Below are 18963 nucleotides of genomic sequence, written 5' to 3'. Positions count from 1 at the left end.
CTGCATTCCTAGGAGCTTTGCCAGCAGATCGAGGGAAGTGATTATTCCCCTCTTCAGCGCTGGTCAGACCACATCTGGAGTACTGCATCCAGTTCTGCCCCCACCCCCCTCCCCACTACAGAAAGGATGTGGACAAATTGGAGAGAGTCCAGCGGAGGGCAGCAAAAATTATTAAGGGGCTGGGACACATGACTTATGAGGAGAGGCTGAGGGAACTGGGATTATTTAGTATGCAGAAGAGAAGAGTGAGGGGGCATTTGATAGCAGCCTTCAACTACCTGAAGGGGGTTTCCAATGAGGATGGAGCCGGGCTCTTCTCAGTGGTGGCAGATGACAGAACAAGGAGCAATGGTCTCAAGTGGCAGTAGGGGAGGTCTAGGCTGGATATTAGGAAACATTATTTCACTAGGAGGGTGGTGAAGCACTGGAATGGGTTACCTAGGGAGGTGGTGGAATCTCCATCCTTAGAAGTTTTTAAGGCTCAGCTTGACAAAGGCCTGGCTGGGATGACTTAGTTGGGGTCGGTCCTGCTTAGAGCTAGATGACCTCCTGAGGTCTCTTCCAACCCTGATCGTCTATGCTTCTACAACACACAGTGACTCCCTGGGGACAATTAGTGCCATCCCAGCCCTTGGCTCCAGGGACACACAAGCGACTCCTTGGGGACATCTAGGGCCTTTGAGAACTGGGGACAAACACAAACTCGCAGGGCACGTCTGGGGCCACCCAACCCTGAGCTCTTGGACACACAGCGACCAGCCGGTCATGTCTAGGGCCATCCCAGCCATGGGCTCCGGGGAGACACAGTGAAGTCCTGGGCACATATAGGACCATCCCAGCACTGGGGTCTCTGGACACAAAACGAGCATCTGGGGAAGTCGAAGGCCATCCCAGCCTTGGGTTCCGGGGACACACAGCAACTCCGTTGGGATGTCTATGGCCCTCGCAGCCCAGAGCTTTGGGGACACACAGCAAGTTGCTCTGGACATCTCTGGCCATCTCATCCTGGGGTTCTAGGGACACGCACTGACTCCCTGGGAAAGTCTAGGGCAACCCCACATCTGGGCTCTGGGGACACACAGCGACTTGCCAGGCACTTCTAGGGCCATTCCAGCCCCGGGTACCAGGAACACACAGCGACCCCCCCCCCGGGGATGTCCGGGGCGGTCCCCGCCCCGCGCCCCGGGACGCTCTGGCGCGCGATGGGTTAAAGCGGGGCCGCAGCCCGGGCGCGCAGGGGGCAGCGCGGTGGGAACTTCCGGCCGCCACCGGAAGTCGCGGGCCAAGGCCGCTTCCGGGACCTCGGAGGGCCCCGGTCCTTCCCCTGCGCGCAGCCCCCGCGGCCGGAGCGGTGAGTGGGGGCGGGGCGAGCCCCGGGGGGCGGCACCCTGGGGGCCTCCCGCCTCCCTCCCTCCTGCAGCCCCCCCGGGTGGGGAAAGGGGAGAAGGGCCCCCCCTTCCCCCCCCCCGCTCGGCCGGACCCCCCCTTCCTGCCCCTCCCCCCTCACTCGGCCGTACCCGCCTGCCCCTCCCCCCCTCTCTCGGCCGGGCCCCCCTTCCTCCCCTTCCCCCTCTCGCTCGGCCGTACCCCTCTCCCCCTCCCCCGCTCGGCCGGGCCCCCCCTTCCTCCCCCTACCCCCTCACTCGGCCGTATCCCCCTTCCTCCCCCCCGCTCGGCCGGGCCCCCCCTTCCTCCCCCTACCCCCTCACTCGGCCGTATCCCCCTTCCTCCCCCCTCGCTCGGCCGGGGCCCCCCCCTTCCTCCTCCCCGCTCCCGGCCTGCCGGGGCTCTGCCCTCCCCCCCCCCGCACACTTAGGCGGATGAGCAATGGGCTGGTCGAGGAGGAGGAGGAGATTGGGGCTGGATCAGAAGGAAGGAGCAGGACGGGGAGGCCGATATGACTCCTTGAGGCCCACGTTAATGGTCTGAAAATCAAGGAGGAGTCCTACCGACAGTGGAGATAGCGACAGATCGCAGTGGGGATGTGCCATGGACTAGCACAAGCCTGCAGGGAGGAAATCAGAAAGGCTGAGGCACGAAATGAGTGATGCCTAGCAAGGGGCATAACAGGGTAATAAGAGGAGTTTCTAAACTACATTAAGAGCAAGAGGAAGGTGAGGGAAGGTGTAGGGAATGAGAGCTAATAACAGGTGACATCAAGAAGGCTGAGATGTTTAGCTTCTGTTTTGCTTCGTTCTTCACTAAGATGATTGCTTGTGTCCAGATTGTCTGTTTCAGGGTAACTAACTGCACCTGTACTCCCTCTCTGTGGTCCCTCAAGGCACCCACTGAAACGTTTCTGGCTCTGAGACATCACCTCTCCTGATGCATGTCTTTTATTCTCTCTTGACCAAGGGTTTTAAGGCTGCAGAACTCCCTAGATTTCACTGTGATGTCCCCAGCAAACCATCTGTCTGTCTTAACTTCCACAATCCTTGTGGAGCAATTACATAGCTCTGTCTAAGCAAGAACATTTATTCTTTAGATAAAAGGGGGGAAAAAAGGTTCCTATTTATTGGGCTAGTTATCCAGAAGTCCCTATTTTGTCTGTTGGTCTCTGAATAATATGGTTTGAATCAGAATATATGAGCTTCCCTAGGAGGTGGTGCCTCTCTGGAGACGTTATAACATGAGTGATTTGCCTTAATCATTTATTACTGTGTTCACTTCCTGGAAGAGCTGTGGTATCCATCTCCCCACCATGGAGTGTATACAATCCCTGGCCCACAATGATACATAAACCATTTATATACTTAATATGATATAGTCTTTCATATATATTGTAGGAAGTTACCTTGTCTGTCTCATCTCCTCCCTAAATAAGTGGGTGTAACTGTGGTGCTTGACTGGCATCCTAGAGGAATCCACAGGTTTGTTCCCTGACTGGAGTTTAAGCCATTACCTTTCGTAAGTTAATATTCACCTATGCATGTAATAAATATTCTGCTAGCAAGTCAGCATACATCCCTCTAAATCTGTACAGTTGTTTAACAGTCATCCTGTATAATTTCTCCTGTTAGAACCTACAAAGTGAAGCTCCTGCTTTCCCCCTCTTGCCCTTTTTCCCCCAGAACCTTTGGGTGTGAACTTGAGATCTGGTTGTTCCACTCCCACCTTCCATCTGGTTTTTAGGAAGCGTGTGTGGTGTCCCTATATCCCTCAAGGTATCAGCTCCTCTGGCAGTGGGTTGAGACCCCACGTATTCTTCAGACAAAAGAGAAATAAAGCAAGGCTGCCTCCCTGTGAAGCGGCTCTCAGCCAGGCATTGCTTTAACAGCAGAGGGGTTGGACAAGAGAGATTCTTGAAACATCTCCCATAGCCAAATTCCTTTCTCTAGGCCACCTCCTCAGCGGTTGGGGCCCCAGGGACTCCTGTGGCTTTACCTCAGCTTCTGTGGGGGAATGAGAGGAGTATTGATCCCCCATCCCAATGGGGTGGCCTTTTCATCTCTGTATATTGAGTCAAGGAGTGCAACAGATTTTCCTCCACCAGGCTCAAGGTCCTTTACATTTTCACAGACCTTCAGGCAATCATAGACTCTGGGGAGAATTTCCCCTTCTTTCCTGACTGTGGTTACTGTTGTCATCTCCCAAGCAGCTGTCTTGCACTTGGGCATTTCCCACCCTTCGGTGGGTGTCCTAGATTGAGCAGTGCACTGCAGCTGCTTCAGTGTCCCTGCTTTTGGCTGGAGTCACTGCCATCCCATGCTCTGTACTTCCTCTGGTTCCCTGGTAAGAGTAGGCAGAGACGTTATTTCCCTGGCCTGGGCTTCAGGACCCAGAGGGTTTCCCTTTAATTCAGTAGGTCTTCTCACTCCCCTGGAGTAGGCGGCTATCTCACCCACCCTCTCCTCACGTATTTGTTTGCATATACTGAGAAAATAACCTGATTCCTCTTGGATACTAGCAGGGAGGAAAATGACCCTTCCCTGCTCCCACCCCCAACACCACCTTTTCAACTACTCTGTTAGCATTCTGGTTAACATCGTCCATTGAAGGCCTGGAGTTAGCAGAGGGGGTCTGATTCACCCCCTCTGTTTTTAGAGCCATATTATCCCCCAAAGCAAAGAATATGGAATAGATGACAATACACCTACCCCTTGTGCCCCGACCCTTCCTGGGTCTGTATAGAAACCTGTGGTATAGGTTGAGTGAAGGCTCTTATACCAGGAGTTTTTACCCACACTTCACACCCTGAGACCATTTGATGGGGTTTTAGGACATGGAGCTTAATTATCTCTCTGGTATCTCTCCATTCAGTGAATGTCTCTCCATTGACTGCACCTTCCATTCCCACCGAGGGTCCAATGGGTCTGCACCTAAGAGGGTGCAGCATGACATATGGGCAGTAGTTTGGGGTGTGACTGGCTCAGTATGAACATTGTATGCCATCAGTGTACTGTGTGACTCCCTCCCTCTCGAGACTGTCACCCAGCTAACGCTGAGGTTGGGGTTGCAGCTGGCTTTTTGAGCATTGCACTCGGCATAGCAGGCAATCCCAGGCAAATTGACATGGCTGATCACAGATGAGACATTGCTTTGTCCCACCCATCCCAGGGCTTCCCTGCTGCTAGATGTGGGCCTTTGCTTGCGTTCGATCCCTGTGATCTGATCCCATTCCTGCATTGTTAGGTTTTCTATCAAACCCAGGCTGATTCTCCACATAATGGCCTGCCAATTTCCCAACTACAGTTTTATCTCTGTGATCTGTGTCTACCAACCCTGGTTTTAGGTCAGGATAGCAGAATTTATAGAATTGTTTTAAACCTGTTTTTTTGTAGGCCTCATTGACTGTGGCAACCTGCCACAACACTTAATACAATATGGTCTCCCAAAGGTATTGTAGAAAATTGCCCAATAATGCTTAACACAATTTTAACAAGGGGGAAGGTACACAAGTCAGAATAGGGAAAGAACATGTTAAAGAAAATTTAGGTAAGTTAGATGTATTCAAGTTGGCAGGGACTGATGAAATGTACCGTAAGCCTATGGATGATGGGATGGATCATGTACCCTTAGGATCAAGCTTATGGATGATTACTGTGGCTCTTTGGCAGTGTACAATGGTAAATTCTGGCTCCTTCCCGGGCTCGGGTTGGCCACCCCTGAACTACATGAAGCAATCCTGGAGAACCATTAGTGATTATCTTCAAGAGCTCATGGAGGAGGGGTGAGGTCCCAGAGGACTAGAGAAGGACACAAACATAATGCCAATCTTTAAAAGGGGGAACAAATAGACTGACTGGTCTATAAATCCCCAGGTCCTAACTTTGATACATGGGAAGATACAGGAATAAATTATTAAACAATTTGTAAACACCTAGAGGAAAATAGGGTAACAAGTAATGGCCAACCTGGATTTGTTAATAACAAATCATGCCAAAACAAACTAATTCCCTTCTTTAATGGGGTTATGGCCTATGGAACATAAGAGTGGCCATACTGTGTTATATCAATAGTCCATCTACCCCAGTATCCTGTCTTCTGACAGGGGCTGGCTGGTGCCTGATGTTTCAGAGGGAATGAACAGAACAATGCAGTTATCAAGTAATCCATCCCCTGTTGTCCAGTCCCAGTTTATGGCAATCACTGGTTTAGGGACACCCAGAGCATGGGGTTGCGTTCTCTATATCTTGGCTAATAGCCATTGATGTACCTGTCCTCCATGAAATTCTCATTCTTTTTTCAGCCCAGTTATACTTTTGGCCTTTACAATATCAACTTTCAATGAGTTCCACGGTTGACTGAACATTGTGTGAAGAAGTAGTTCCTTATGTTTTCTTTTTAAATCTGCTGCCTGTTAATTTCATTGTGTGACCTCTTGTTCTTTTTGTGTGTGAAGGGATAAATAACACTTCCTTATTCACTTTCTCCACACCAGTCATGATTTTACAGATCTTTATCATATTTCCCCTTAGTCATCTCTTTTCTAAGATGATCAGTCTTTTAAATCTCTCCTCGGATGGAATCTGTTCTATACCCCTAATCATTTTTGTTGCTTTTCTCTGTACTTTTTCCAATTCTAATATATCTTTTTTGAGATATGATGACCAGAACTGCACGCAGTATTCAAGGTGTGGGTGTATCATGGATTTATATAGTGGCATTAGGCTATTTTCTGTCTTATTATTTATCCCTTTTCTAATGGTTCCTAACGTTCTGCTAGCTTTTTTGACTGTGGCAATACATGGAGTGAATGTTTTCAAGAACTCCATGATGACTCCAAGATCTTTTTCTTGAGTGCTAACAAATAGTTTAGACCACCACATTTTGTATATGTAGTTGGGATTATGTCTTCCAGTGAGCACTTTGCACATATCAACACTAAACTTCATCTGTCGTTTTGTTGCCCAGTCACCCGGTTTTGTGAGATCCCTTTGTCAGCTTTGGACTTAACTATCTTGAGTTATTTTGTATTGTCTGCAGTGCAGTGTTCACCTCTGTTTCCAGATCATTTCTAAATATGTTGAACAGCACTTGTCCCAGTCCTTGGAGGACCCGGCTATTTATCTCTCTACACTGTGTAAACTGTCCATTTATTCCTACCTTTTTGTTTCTTACCTTTTAACCATTTACTGATCCATGAAAGGACCTTCCCTCTTATCCCATAACTGCTTACTTTGCTTAAGAGCAAAGAGTAGATAGCTTGACTTTTGACACCGTCCCACATGATATTCCCATAAGCAAACTAGGGAAATGTGGTCTAGATCAATTTACTGTAAGGTGTGTGTACAACTTGTTGAAAGACCAAACTCAAAGACTAGTTATCAGCGGTTCATTGTCACACTGGGGTGACATTGTCCCGGGACTGGTACTATTCAACATTTTCATTCATGATTTGAATAATGGAGTGGATAGTATACTTATAAAATTTACAGGCAGCACCAATCTGGTAGGGGTTGTAGGCACTTCTGAGGACAGGACTAGAATTCAAAATGACCTGGACAAATTGGAGTCTGAAATCAGTAAGTTGAAATTCAATAAAAACAAGTGCAAAGAACTACACCTAGAAAGGAAAAATCAAATGCACAGATACAAAAACGGGAATAACTGGCTAGGTGGTGGTACTGCAGAGAAAGCTCTGGATATTGTAGCAGATCATAAACTGGACTTGAGCCAACAATGCAATGCAGTTGCAAAAAACCACTAATATCATTCAAGGAGGGTATAAACAGGAGGTGGTAGTTCTACTCTACTCAGCTGAAATATCATGTCCAGTTTTGGGCACCACACTTGAATTGGAGAGAGTCCAGAGGAAAGCAACAACAATGATAAAAGGTGTAAACAGCCTGACCTATGAAGAAATGTTGGGGAGGTGGAAATCTGGGCATGTTTAGTCTTGGGAAAAGAAGACAGTGGAAATGTGAGAAGTCCTTAAATATATTAAGGGCTGTTATGAAGAGGGTAGTGATTAATTGTTCTCCATGTCCACTGAAGGTAGGACAAGAAGTAATTGGCTTAATCTGGAGCAAGAAAGTTTTACGTCGTATATTAGGAAAAAATTTCTAATTATAAGGGTGGCTAAGTATTGGAATAGGCTTTCAAGGTTGGTTTTTAAGAACAGGCTTGACAAACGCTTGTCAGGGATGGTCTAGGTATACCTGGCTCTGCATGGGGGGGTGGGGCTGAGCTGAACTAAATGAGCCCTTGAGATCCCTTTCAGCCCTACATTTCTATGACTCTGTGAGACCTATTGGAAGGGTGGGGGCAGAATGTCCCATATCTGCTACTGTGGGGTTCTTACACCATCCTCTGAAACATCTTTGACTGGCTACTGTCGTAAACAGGGATCTGGAATAGATGGACCTCGAGTCTGATCAAGTTTAGCAATTCCTAGTTTCTGTATCCATTTTCCCATATATGCAAATACATAGCAACCTCCACCATGGGAGAGATGAGCCTACCTCATGGACCACTGCAGGTAAAATCTATTTGGAGAATACTGAATGGGCCTCTTTGCTTTGCAGTGAGTGGAATTGCTGACTCTGCTGTGCTCATCCAAATGGCAAAATGGGAAGATCTGTGGGTCCCAAGTTTCCAGGACTTCAAGGAAAGGAAACTCTCAAAAGACACCCACACAGGTGAGGAAGGAGTTAAACCAACTGAGAAAACATCTCCCTGCCAAGTATAAAGCTGAAATTCCAGCAAAGCTATTGCAAACTCCGTAGTTCTGTCTCACTTAATCTTGTTCATAGATTTTTAAGGCTAGAAGGGGTTAAAAAACGAAATAAATAAATCCAGATAAAGAAGGGAAATGAAAGCAGCAGTAAAAAACAGATATAACAAAAGAAAAAATGAGTAAATTGTTGGCAATGAGTCCAAGTCAACAAGGAAATGCAGATAATAAAGGAAACTAAAGGGATCAATGAAAAATCTATAGCCAGGAGAATAGAAAAATGAGATTTATTTATATCTATCTGTCGGGAACAAAATTCTATAAATGATATAGATCCAGTAATAGATAAAGCAAGCAATACTGTCAGTATTGTACAGAACAGGCAGAAGTATCAATAAATGTTTCTGTTCTGTATTTAGAAAGTAGTAAGACGATGTATTCACATCTGAGAGTGATAATGAAATACTTTATATTCTATCAGTAACTAGGGAGGATATTAAACAGCATCTATTAGACATGTTTACTGCAGCAGGACCAACAATTTTCACAAATTGTAATTAAAACAATTAAGTGATGAGCTCTCTGAACCATTAATGTTCACTTTTAACAAATCTTAGGACACCAGGAAAGTTCCAGAGAACTGGAAAAAAGCTCATGTAACAATGTTTTAAAAGAATAAATAGGATCACTTGGTAAAATAAATGGATTTTAATATAGCTAAATGCAAATGTATACACCTAGGAATGAAGAATGTAGGCCATATTTACAGGATAGGGGACTCTATCCCAGGAGGCAATGACTAAACAGGTGTGGTGGTGGTGGTAGATAATCAGGTGAACATGAGCTCCCACTGCAGTGCTGTGACTAAAAGGGCTGTCGTGATCCTAGAATGCAACTAGGAAATCTTGAGCAGCAGTAGGGAAGCTATTTTACTTCCTGTATTTGGCACAGGTGTGACCATGCTAGAATACTGCATGTAGTTGTGGTGTCCACATTCAGGAAGAATGTTGATAAATCGGCGAAGGTCCAGAGAAGAGCCATGAGAACGATTAAAGGGTTAGAAAACCTGCCGTATAGTGACAGACTCAAGGAGCTCAATCTATTTATCTTACCAAAGAGTAGGTTAAGGGATGACTTGATTACTGTCTATAAGTGCCTGCATGGAGAACAAATGTTTAATAATGAGCTTTCAGTCTAACAGAGAAAGGAATAACACAATCCAATGGTTGGAAGTTGACGTTAGACAAGTTCAGACTGGAAATTGGCATACATTTTTAACAATGAGGGTAATTAATCATTGGAACTATTTCCTGAGGGTTGTGATGGATTCTCCATCAATAACCATTTAAAAATCAAGATTAGGTATTTTTCTAAATGACATGATCATTTGGCCTGGTTCTATGGCCTGTGTTATGCAGGAGGCCACTGGATGATCACAGTGGTCTCTTCTGGTCTTGCAGTCTATGAACGGTATAGGTGAGTTGGTGTGACATCGTCCCAAACAAAATCATGGAAAGGCTGATCTGAGACTCAGTAAATAATTAAAGGATTGTAGCATAACATGGTTTTATGGATAATAGGTAAGGCTGTGTGCTAGTAACAGAAGTCACAGATTCCATGACCTCCATGACTTCTGCAATGGCCGGTTCTGGCTCAGGGGCTCGGGTAGCAGCAGCAGTTTGGGTGTATGGGAGGGGGCTCAGGGCTGGGGTGGGCGGTTGGGATGCATGGCAGCACTTACCTGGGGGAGGGGGCGGGGGTAGCTCCCTGGCTCCCACTGCTGTGTTCCTGCAGTTCCTAGGCGGAGCGGCCAGGGGGGCTCCACGCACGGCCCGGGCCCGCAGGCACCATTCCTGCAGCTCCCATTGTCTGTGGTTTCTGGCCAGTGGGAGCTGCGGAGCCGATGCTTATGGTAGGAGCAGCGCACAGAGCCTCAAGCTACAGGGACATACTGGATAGGCAGCGCTCCCGTCCCCCTGGGCACATGCAGTCCCCCAGCCCAAGTTTTAGTTAGGGGTATATAATAAAAGTCATAGACAGGTCACGAGCCGTGAATTTTTGTTTACTGCCTGTGACCTATCCATGACTTTTACTAAAAATATCTGTGACTAAAATGTAACCTTTCTGACATTGCACTCCAGAATGCTATCTGCATTCTGTTAGCAATACTGCGTCCTGGCATGTTTTTAGGCACCCAGGAACCCAGAACTTTGCACGAACACCTATGAATGACATCATAGGATTTAAAGGTACTGGAAGGGTGTGTAACCAGAGACAAACCGGGATTTTACATGTACTGCCTCCGCCATGGACAGTGTCCAAGACGCCGGCAGGAGGCGGGTGTGACATTGAACTCCATATGCTTTATAAAAATATGTTTGTAAGTGTGAATATGATGTAACTGGAATATGCTTTGTGCAAAAGGTCTCTTGTAAGGTATTGTTACAAAGCTTGTCTACTGAGTGTGATCATCCTGTTTGTAAGTATCATTCTTGTATCTAAAACTAGAAATATGAAATATAACTCTGAAGTCCTATTATAATTATGCAAAGTGTGGGCCATTAATGGTGGTTTAGAATTTTGATGACTCCCATTAACCAGGACAATTGGTTGTAAATAGCTCTGTTTACTTGCAAGCCTTCCTGTGTTCCTGTGAGTCAGGCCGGGAAGAATGGAGGCTTGAAGGTCTCACACGACATGTGACCATGTCACCTGGTACTGGAATCCATCTTAAATCTGGTGCTTTTCCATTTAGAAGGAGGGGTGGCGACCCAGAGAGACAAAAGATTCCCTCCTTGTGCCAAAGCTATAAAAGGGGGTGGAACAGAACAGAACAAAGAGGCTCCCAGTCATGAGAAATCCCCTAGTTACCACCTGAGCTGGAACTAACAAGGGCTGTACCAGGGAAAGGATTAGGCCCAGACTAGGAAGGAGTCTAGTCTGTGAAAGAAGCTTATTGGAACATCTCTGAGAGTGAGATTTACCTGTAGTCAGTTTCTGAATGTATTAGGCTTAGACTTGCATGTTTTGTTTTACTGGTAACTTACTTTGTTCTGTCTGTCATTACTTGAAACCACTTAAATCCTACTTTTTATACTTTAATAAAATCACTTTTGTTTATTAATTAACCCAGAGTAAGTGATTAATACCTGAGGGAGCAAACAGCTGTGCATATCTCTCTATCGGTTATAGAGGATGGACAGTTTATGAGTTTACCCTGTATAAGCTTTATACAGAGTAAAATGGATTTATTTGGGGTTTGGATCCCATTGGGGTCTGGGTGCTTGAGACAGGAATACTTGCTGAGCTGTTTACAGTTAAATCTGCAAGTTTAGGGGCGTGGACCAGACCCTGGGTCTGTATTGCAGCAGGCTAGCGTGTCTGGCTCAACAAGGCAGGGTTCTGGAGTCCCAAGCTGGCAAAGAAAATGGGCTCAGAGGTAGTTTCAGCACATCAGGTGACAGTCCCAGGGGGTCTCTGTGACCGAACCCTTCACAGCCTTAACAATAGGTCTTGTCAAATAAGTTTTATCGTTTTTTGATGCCATTACAGATTTGGTTTATAAAGGCCATTCTATTGTCATAATATGCTTAGACTTCTATAACATATGTTTTGGAACAAATTTTGAAAGAAAAATTAGTTAAGGACAAAGGTAAACACTAATTGGCCTAAAATACAACATGGTTTTATAAAAGGTAAATAATTCTAGATCAAACCTGATCTTTCTTTGGAGACCACTGCATTCCACCAACCTGACTGATTTCTGTTAGGAGCCCCTCCTCTTCCTTCATCTCTTTTCTCTGGGTTTTCAGAGAGGAAGCTGAAGAACAGCTCTTCCCCACTTATCTCCCTTGGGAAAGGTCCCGAGTCCTGGCTTCCAATTTCTACATTTATCACCACTGTATATTTATTTGCATTTCCCCTTTCCCTGGGTTCATTTTTCCTGGCAGTTACTCTCTCTTTTTATCCTAGCAGATGATGAGATCGCAAGTGAGAGCGAAGAGGATGACAGTCCTCAGCCGGAAGGGCCTGAGAAAGTGGAGCCTCATGGGACATTATCAAGAAGATCCAAATCGAATGTTTCCCAGAGTCAGCAGAGCTCAGAAAAGCAGCCGCAAAAGCCTGCAGGGAAGAGACGGGGTAAGTCTGCTCCCCAAGAGAGATCTTTGGGGAAGCAGCAGAGAATCCACAAAGGGGAGGTGCCAAATGCGTGTCTGGAGTGTGGGAAAGTCTTTGGCCGGAAATCACATCTCATTAGACACCAGAGGACTCACCGGCGAGAGAAGCCGACCATTTGTAATGAGTGCGGGAAGAGCTTCAGCCGCAGCTCAACCCTCATTGAGCACCAGAGAACCCACACGGGCGAGAAGCCCTACAAATGCACTGAGTGTGGGAAGAACTTCAGCCAGAGCTCCCACCTCATCACACACCAGAGGATCCACACAGGCGAAAAGCCCTACCAGTGCACCATATGCGGGAAGCGCTTCCACCAGAACTCGCATCTCCTGACCCACCAGAGAACCCACACGGGTGAGAAGCCCTACCAGTGTACTCAGTGCTGGGAGCGTTTCAGCCGCAGCTACACCCTGACCAGACATCAGCGGAGCCACACGGGGGAGCGGCCCTATCAGTGCCCTGATTGTGGCAAATGCTTCAGCCTCAACTCCACCCTCCTCAGCCACCAGAGAACACACACAGGCGAGAAGCCCTACAAATGCTCTAAGTGCGGCAAAAGCTTCACACGGAGCTCGACGCTCGTCCAGCACCAGAGAACGCACATAGGGGACAAGATCTATACGTGCCCCTGCTGCAACAAGGTGGCCTGCTCTAGCCTGTTCTTCTGAGTTGGGCTGCGGGACCTGCTCCAGCTTGTCCTTCTGAGCCCGGGCATGGGACTGCTCCAGCCTGCCGTAGGATTCCTCTTTTCCTGTTTGTGGTTGGATCCTAAAGAGCAGGGACTGCCAAGGCACTTTGAGATGCTTTTCCTCTAGGAACCACAGCGAGCACAGCTCCTCAACAGGGGAAAGCTCGCACTTGGTTTACTTTTTTTGTTTTAGTTCAGTGACTTTCCCTCTTGTGCACGCTGGGAGAATGTAATACTTCCCTTGCATCTCCCTCCTGATTTCATAATACTGTGCACTTCAATGCATTTAAGGATCTCGGTGCTTCACACACACTAATGAAGTAGGCCTCCCACAGGTTTGAGAGATAAGGACACGTTAAAAATAAAGAAAAGGAGGTGAAGTGACATCAGTGAGTCACAGCAGAGCTGTCATGCTCCCCAGCCAGAATTCCTCACTTGTCCCATATTGCTGTCGTGTTTTCCTGTGCGAGAGAGGAGAAAAGCGAGAGCAAAGTCCCTTTTTGTGGGGTCTGCCAGCTCTGCCAAAATACATTCCTGGGGCTCTTTTGCTCATGAACCTCCCAGCCTTGAAGTTCTGTGGGTGTGATGACCGTCAGTCCGTATGACCTTCACACAGGACAAGTGTTTCTCTTCCTTGGTGAAAGAGCACTGTTACTGTGCCTTAGTGGGCTATGGCCAGTGACTGTGGTGTGGAGGGCTCTAAGACCAGACCAAAGCAGAACAGGCTTCCAGAGTTAACATACCTGGAGTTTGTTCCCTGTTTTGTTGGTAGTGGGGAGGAAACCTTTTCCTTTTTGTACGTTGTACCTCTTTAAATTGTTGATAAAGAAAGCTGATGATTAAGCTCGGGAGAGATGCAGCTGTATTCAGTTGTATGAGACTCTCTCTGTCTTGTTTGACCTAATGTGTTTCTGATAGGAATTGTTCATTGTTTCTTTAAAGCCTAATTGAATTGTATGGACCCGCAATATCATAGAAAAGGCCTGGAAAAGTACCTGCTTCACTTCAGACCAAAGCTCTGCTGGAATGAACTTTAGACCAAAGCTCTGATTCCATTTACAACAAAGACCTTGTGGAGCAAGTAAATCCAACTCTTTCCTCTGAAGTCAGCTGATCTGCAACTCATTAAGTCTTGTCTTTGCTGCAGAGTTAGCTCTTACCGGGTGTTGCCCCTAATCTCACCTCCCACACAGCCCTCTTGCACAAGTTAATTGTGCTTTCTGACCCAGCTAGCTGGCCTGGCTACAGCTGCAGGTTGGAGCCTGGGTACTACTTTCACTTGGACTGGTAACCCGCCCATTTGGAACGAAGATGCAGGCTAAATCACTCAAGCACTGATAGTCTTCCAATGCCTTCCCATAATTCCACTGTGTGCCCTGAAGGATTGACAAATTCTCCCACAGTTTGCTAGGAAAAAATCAGACTGGCTGATCTTACTGCAGCACAAAAAATGGTGGGATATACTTAGCAATACATGTGGGGGAGTGAAGCACCAGTAAGGACACTGTAATGTGGGTGTGGATTTATAGGGTGGTCACTCATGCCCGACTGCTAATGACCCACGCTAAGTCTGCAGTGAAGACATACTCTAAGGATTTAAACCAGTGGTTCTCAACCTTTCCACACTACTGTACCCCTGAAGCTGAGACCCGCTGCATGGGGCTGAAACCTGAACCCTGTTGCCTAGGCTGAAGCATGTAACTTAGGTTCACGTGGCCCCAGGCAACTGCCCTGCTTGCCATCCCCTAATGCCAGCTCTGCTCTTGCAACCTCCTTAAACCCGTCCCACAACCCCCCTGGGGGTTGCAGCCCACAGGTTGTGAAACACTGAACTAGATCAGTTGACCGTATCCCTTGAAAGACCTCTGCATACCCCCAGGGATACACATCTGGTTAAGAACCACTGTGTTAAACTATCTACATTTGAAAATGCTCAATCACCAGCTGGGAGACCGTTCTGAATGCAAGAAAAGCGTCAGTCTTGACTCAACACCACTGCCACCAGGGAACTATAAATGGGCTGCAAATTGTCTTCCACTTCCTGGCAAGAACTCCAGCAGTTTTCTTCACTCTCTGTATGATGTTTAGCTACCAGCTTAGGACTGGCTTAAAATTATACTTTATCTTCTACAAAAACATCAACTTTGAGTGCACTGCTAGAAAATGAAAATTAGGTGGTCTTGCCGTTATCAGAAAAGCCTGGATGGAATTGAAAGAGATGTTTGTACAGGAGCCAGTGTTAAAGTTCTATACAAGTGGAAGGCCTATGAAAATCTTAATAGGTGCCTCACAATTTGATTTAGGTGAAGTCATTTTGCAGTAGTGGGAAGAAAGCTGACAGCTTACAGTTTATGCACTCAGGTCACAGAGATGCAAAAACGAGATGCACAAATACAAACAGCTGTTAGGGATATTGCTTAAGTGCTAAGAGAAATTTTGACCGGAGAGCAGAGGCTGAAACAGACCCAGGTCTCTAATACCAGATTACCTGTTCTATAAGGATGCAAAGTCTGATGATCAAGCTACAGATGTGAGAGAAAGCTGTGTCATAGTAATGAAGTGTTGCCAGCGGATACCCTATCTATACTTGCTGCGTTAGAGAAAGAAGCTGAGGAATTAAGAGTTGGAGACGTAAGCTTGGTGATCCCTTCTCACAGCAAGTGAGAAGCCACAAAGAGGGAAAATGCTGAATGAAACAATTATGAAAGGATGGCCAAAGGTAATGCACAGCAGTCAGCAAGAGACTATGGAGGTTACAGATATAAATGTACAGCAGTGAATGGCGTGATTGTTCATAGACATAAAACCTATTATACTCCAGTGACTTTACTCGTGACTGCTACAGGGAGGCTATTTGGGAATTGTATGTAAAAGAAATAAACCCAGAGGCTTCTCAAATGTGAACAAGCTGGTTGTTCTACTTGAGATACAATCTACAGCCCCATGATTCTCTGTCTGATACTACAGAGACTATCAAATGGTCAGAGATGGGCCAAACCAGGGTATTCCAGTGCAGGGTTTTGAAGTTTTGCGGAGGTTCGAATCTGGATCTGAACTGCTTGACTCAGGCCCAACTATACCAGTGGACATCACAGACTCTCATGTGGCAAAGAACAAGTGAAGTTTGTTCCTGATCCTTGCTCTTTGCACCCTGAAATGTGAACATTTGAAAGTATCTTTGTAAGACGTGGAATTCCAGATAAAGACCCAGATTTTTAAAGGTATTTAGGCAGTGTTCCATTCAGCATTGCAAGGCCTAAGGTCCAGATTTTAAGGGTAGTTAGGGTGTCTAACTTCCACTGGGAGTTAAGCACCTAACTACCTTAAAAAATCTGGGCTTAAGTGACTTGGGGTATGTCTATACTACCCGCTGAATTGGCGGGTAGTGTTTGATGTTTCGGGGATCGATTTATCTTGTCTAGTCTAGATGCAATAAATCTATCTGCTAATCAATGCCCGTACTCCACCTCGGCAGGAAAAATAAGCGGCATTGACGGGGGAGCCGCGGCAATCAATTCGCCGCCGTGAGGATGGCCAGGTAAGTCGAACTAAGACACTTCGACTTGAGCTACACGAATAGCATAGCTGAAGTTGGGTATCTTAGTTCGAACTCCCCTGCTAGTGTAGCCCAGGCCTTAGATGGCTAAGTCCCATTTTCAAAAGTGACTTAGCAGCCTAAATCATTGAAAGTCATTGATTTCAATAGGAGTTAGGATCTTGGTCTTAAGTGTTTGTCACTTTTGAGAGTGTGAATTAGCTCTGTAAATCGATGCTGGCCACGGTAGTGAGGATGCACCGCGACAACTTAATGCGCTTAGTGGGGACATACACAATCGACTGTATAAAATAGATATCTAAAAATCGACTTCTGTAAAATCGATTTAATTTCATAGACATACCCTAAGTCACTTGGGGTAGATTCACAAAGAGGACTTAAGTGTTTTCAACAGCTGATTCCCCACTGCACTGCCACCCAGGGGAATTCACAGCCCTGAGTTATGCATCCAGGCCCCCCAAGCATTGCGTGGGGAGAGTTAGGTGCCTGATTCTCAGAAGCCAGCAAGCTAAGCAGGGAGCCACCGAAGCCAGCCAGGAGTGAAATGCAGAGGAAAGGGCAGGGGTTAAGACCCAGATCCACAAGGGCACTCCCATTGATCTGTGCCTTAAGGATCTGACCAAGAGGTAGGAGAGATTCTCAGCTGTGGGGAGCGGCAGTGGATGCTGCACTTGCCCTGGGCGGGGGTGGGCAGTTCCTCCCACCTGCCTGCCCAGATCTTACCATCAGAGCCCTGTGCAGATACAAAATTTGTATCCACATCCGCACTGCTATCCGCAGAAGTGGTCCATGGATATAAAGTGGATACTTGTAAATTTGCAGGGCTCTAGTTATGGCACTTGCCTGGAAGGTGGGAGACCTGTTTTCAAACCGCTGGCTGGTTTGGAGCAGGGATTTGAATCAAGGTCTCCCATCTCCAAAGCGAGTGCCCATACCACCAGGCTATTGGGTATTCTGGGGTGGCTCTTTCTGTCTCTGCTGTTGAACCTGTTCCATTTGGTATTAAATAAATATTCCTGGGGCAAAAGGAAGCGAGAGAGAGAGACTGAATAGCCTGATGGTTAGGGCACTTGCCTAGGCTGTAGAAGCAGCAGGTTCAGATCCCTGCTCTGGTAGATACACAAAGTGGAGAACAGCTTGATGGTTAGGGCATTCTCCAGTCAGCTTCAAATTAGGCAGAGCAAACCTTCAAAACTGGTAGAAAGTTTAGGCTTAGGCAGCAACTGAGTGGAGATTTTTCTGAATGTCTGAGATGCCTAAAATGTTGGGTTTATGAGCCTGTATCCCTTTGTGAATATAGTTCTACGCTTTGCAACAGCGCGTGGAGAAATAGCAAAATACCTTTAAGAATGTGGGGGCAAAGTGTTCGGTGCTATTAGAACAGAATGTTCCCCTCACAGAAAGTAAGCAGCTTTCAGTTGATGTAGATTTTAAGCATATGATTTCAGCTTCTAACCATTTTAGATCAAATGGGCTAAACAAGAGCTTAATACAGATAGTGAAGAAGTGGAGCAAGAAGCTACCAATCCTTTGGATCAGCTCCATCCATTAGTAGACGATGGAGAGTCACCACCTCAGCTGTTGAGAAGATGAATGAAAATTAACTTTCCCAGCAAGAAAAAAGCTAAACAAGACTCAAAATTAAGACAGAATAAGATTAAAGAGAATCAGAAAATTAAACAAAGTTACTTTGATTTTTAAGAAGAGCACACTCTCCCATCATTTCAGCTTTGGCAGCACCGTGCATCCTTGTGCCTACACCACAAACTAGTGATTAGAGAGGCATAGGGGAAGCACAGAGAGCTCCAAAATCCTAGCAAGTGTATAATGTGTTTGCTGCCCTTTGATTTAATAAACATATCCTGAGATCACAGATATGTCTGGTGCAAATGAACCATTAGAACTTGTGGGATAGAACAGAGAAAAAGGGAGAGGTTAATTAATCTGAAGAAGATAATACATTAAGAAGCTCTTAAACCACTACAGAAACGAAATAAAAATGTCATATTTCTATATAGAAATAATTGTATAAAGAGGTAAACGCTTGCTGGAGAGTGAAGTGCGAGTTGCCTCTTCTGCTTGGAGAAGCAGAACGTAAAAGATAGCTGTTTTCTGCGTATGTGATGTTGAAATGTATATTGTATACATTGAGAGACATTAAGACATTGTTTAAAAGAAGGAAGAGAGAGTGATATAAATATTGGAGGTAATAGATGACTCTTAGAATGTTAACAGGCCTATGAGAATTTGGAGATGGTCCCTAAGAATTATTGATGGAGGGCAAAATTCTGTTGTTAGGGCAGGACATGCCATATTGTTTTGAAGAAAATGATAGACTTGATGGTGCAGCTATGAATTCTAGCCGAATAATAAACTAGTTATTCTTCTCACTCGTGTGTCCGTATTTAGAGAATGCAAAGAACGTGT

At 46.1% G+C, this 18963-nt stretch overlaps 1 protein-coding gene across 5 annotated transcripts; it reads left to right on the top strand.

Annotated features, from left to right (window-relative positions):
- The first annotated feature begins 1274 nt into the window (after positions 1-1274).
- On the top strand, positions 1275-18926 carry LOC127036714 (zinc finger protein 436-like). 5 transcript variants are annotated; one of them, XR_007770208.1, is made up of 4 exons: positions 2096-2114; positions 7968-8081; positions 12089-16201; positions 16456-18926. XR_007770208.1 is itself a non-coding variant. In XM_050927853.1 (3 exons), exons 2-3 carry the CDS (start codon positions 8003-8005, stop codon positions 12958-12960), a joined length of 951 nt encoding a protein of 316 aa, XP_050783810.1. In that variant the 5' UTR covers positions 1275-1351; positions 7968-8002; the 3' UTR covers positions 12961-18926. The 5 variants fall into 5 exon arrangements, 4 of the variants coding, with proteins under 4 accessions (XP_050783810.1, XP_050783812.1, XP_050783814.1 ...); XM_050927853.1 differs by lacking the exon at positions 2096-2114 and adding an exon at positions 1275-1351 and having other exon boundaries at positions 12089-18926; XM_050927855.1 differs by lacking the exon at positions 2096-2114 and adding an exon at positions 1833-2071 and having other exon boundaries at positions 12089-18926.
- Positions 18927-18963: the final 37 nt, after the last annotated feature.

Source organism: Gopherus flavomarginatus, chromosome 18 (assembly GCF_025201925.1).
Source record: "Gopherus flavomarginatus isolate rGopFla2 chromosome 18, rGopFla2.mat.asm, whole genome shotgun sequence".
Classification (NCBI taxonomy): Eukaryota; Metazoa; Chordata; order Testudines; family Testudinidae; genus Gopherus; species Gopherus flavomarginatus.
This window is presented reverse-complemented; position numbering and strand designations above follow the sequence as displayed.

Bases quoted from the DNA above. Each gene is read 5' to 3' on its own strand.
- LOC127036714 (XM_050927853.1), top strand. From the start codon at position 8,003: ATGGCAAAATGGGAAGATCTGTGGGTCCCAAGTTTCCAGGACTTCAAG. The intron at 8,082-12,088 runs GTGAGGAAGGAG...TTTTTATCCTAG, and splicing joins CTCAAAAGACACCCACACAG to CAGATGATGAGATCGCAAGT.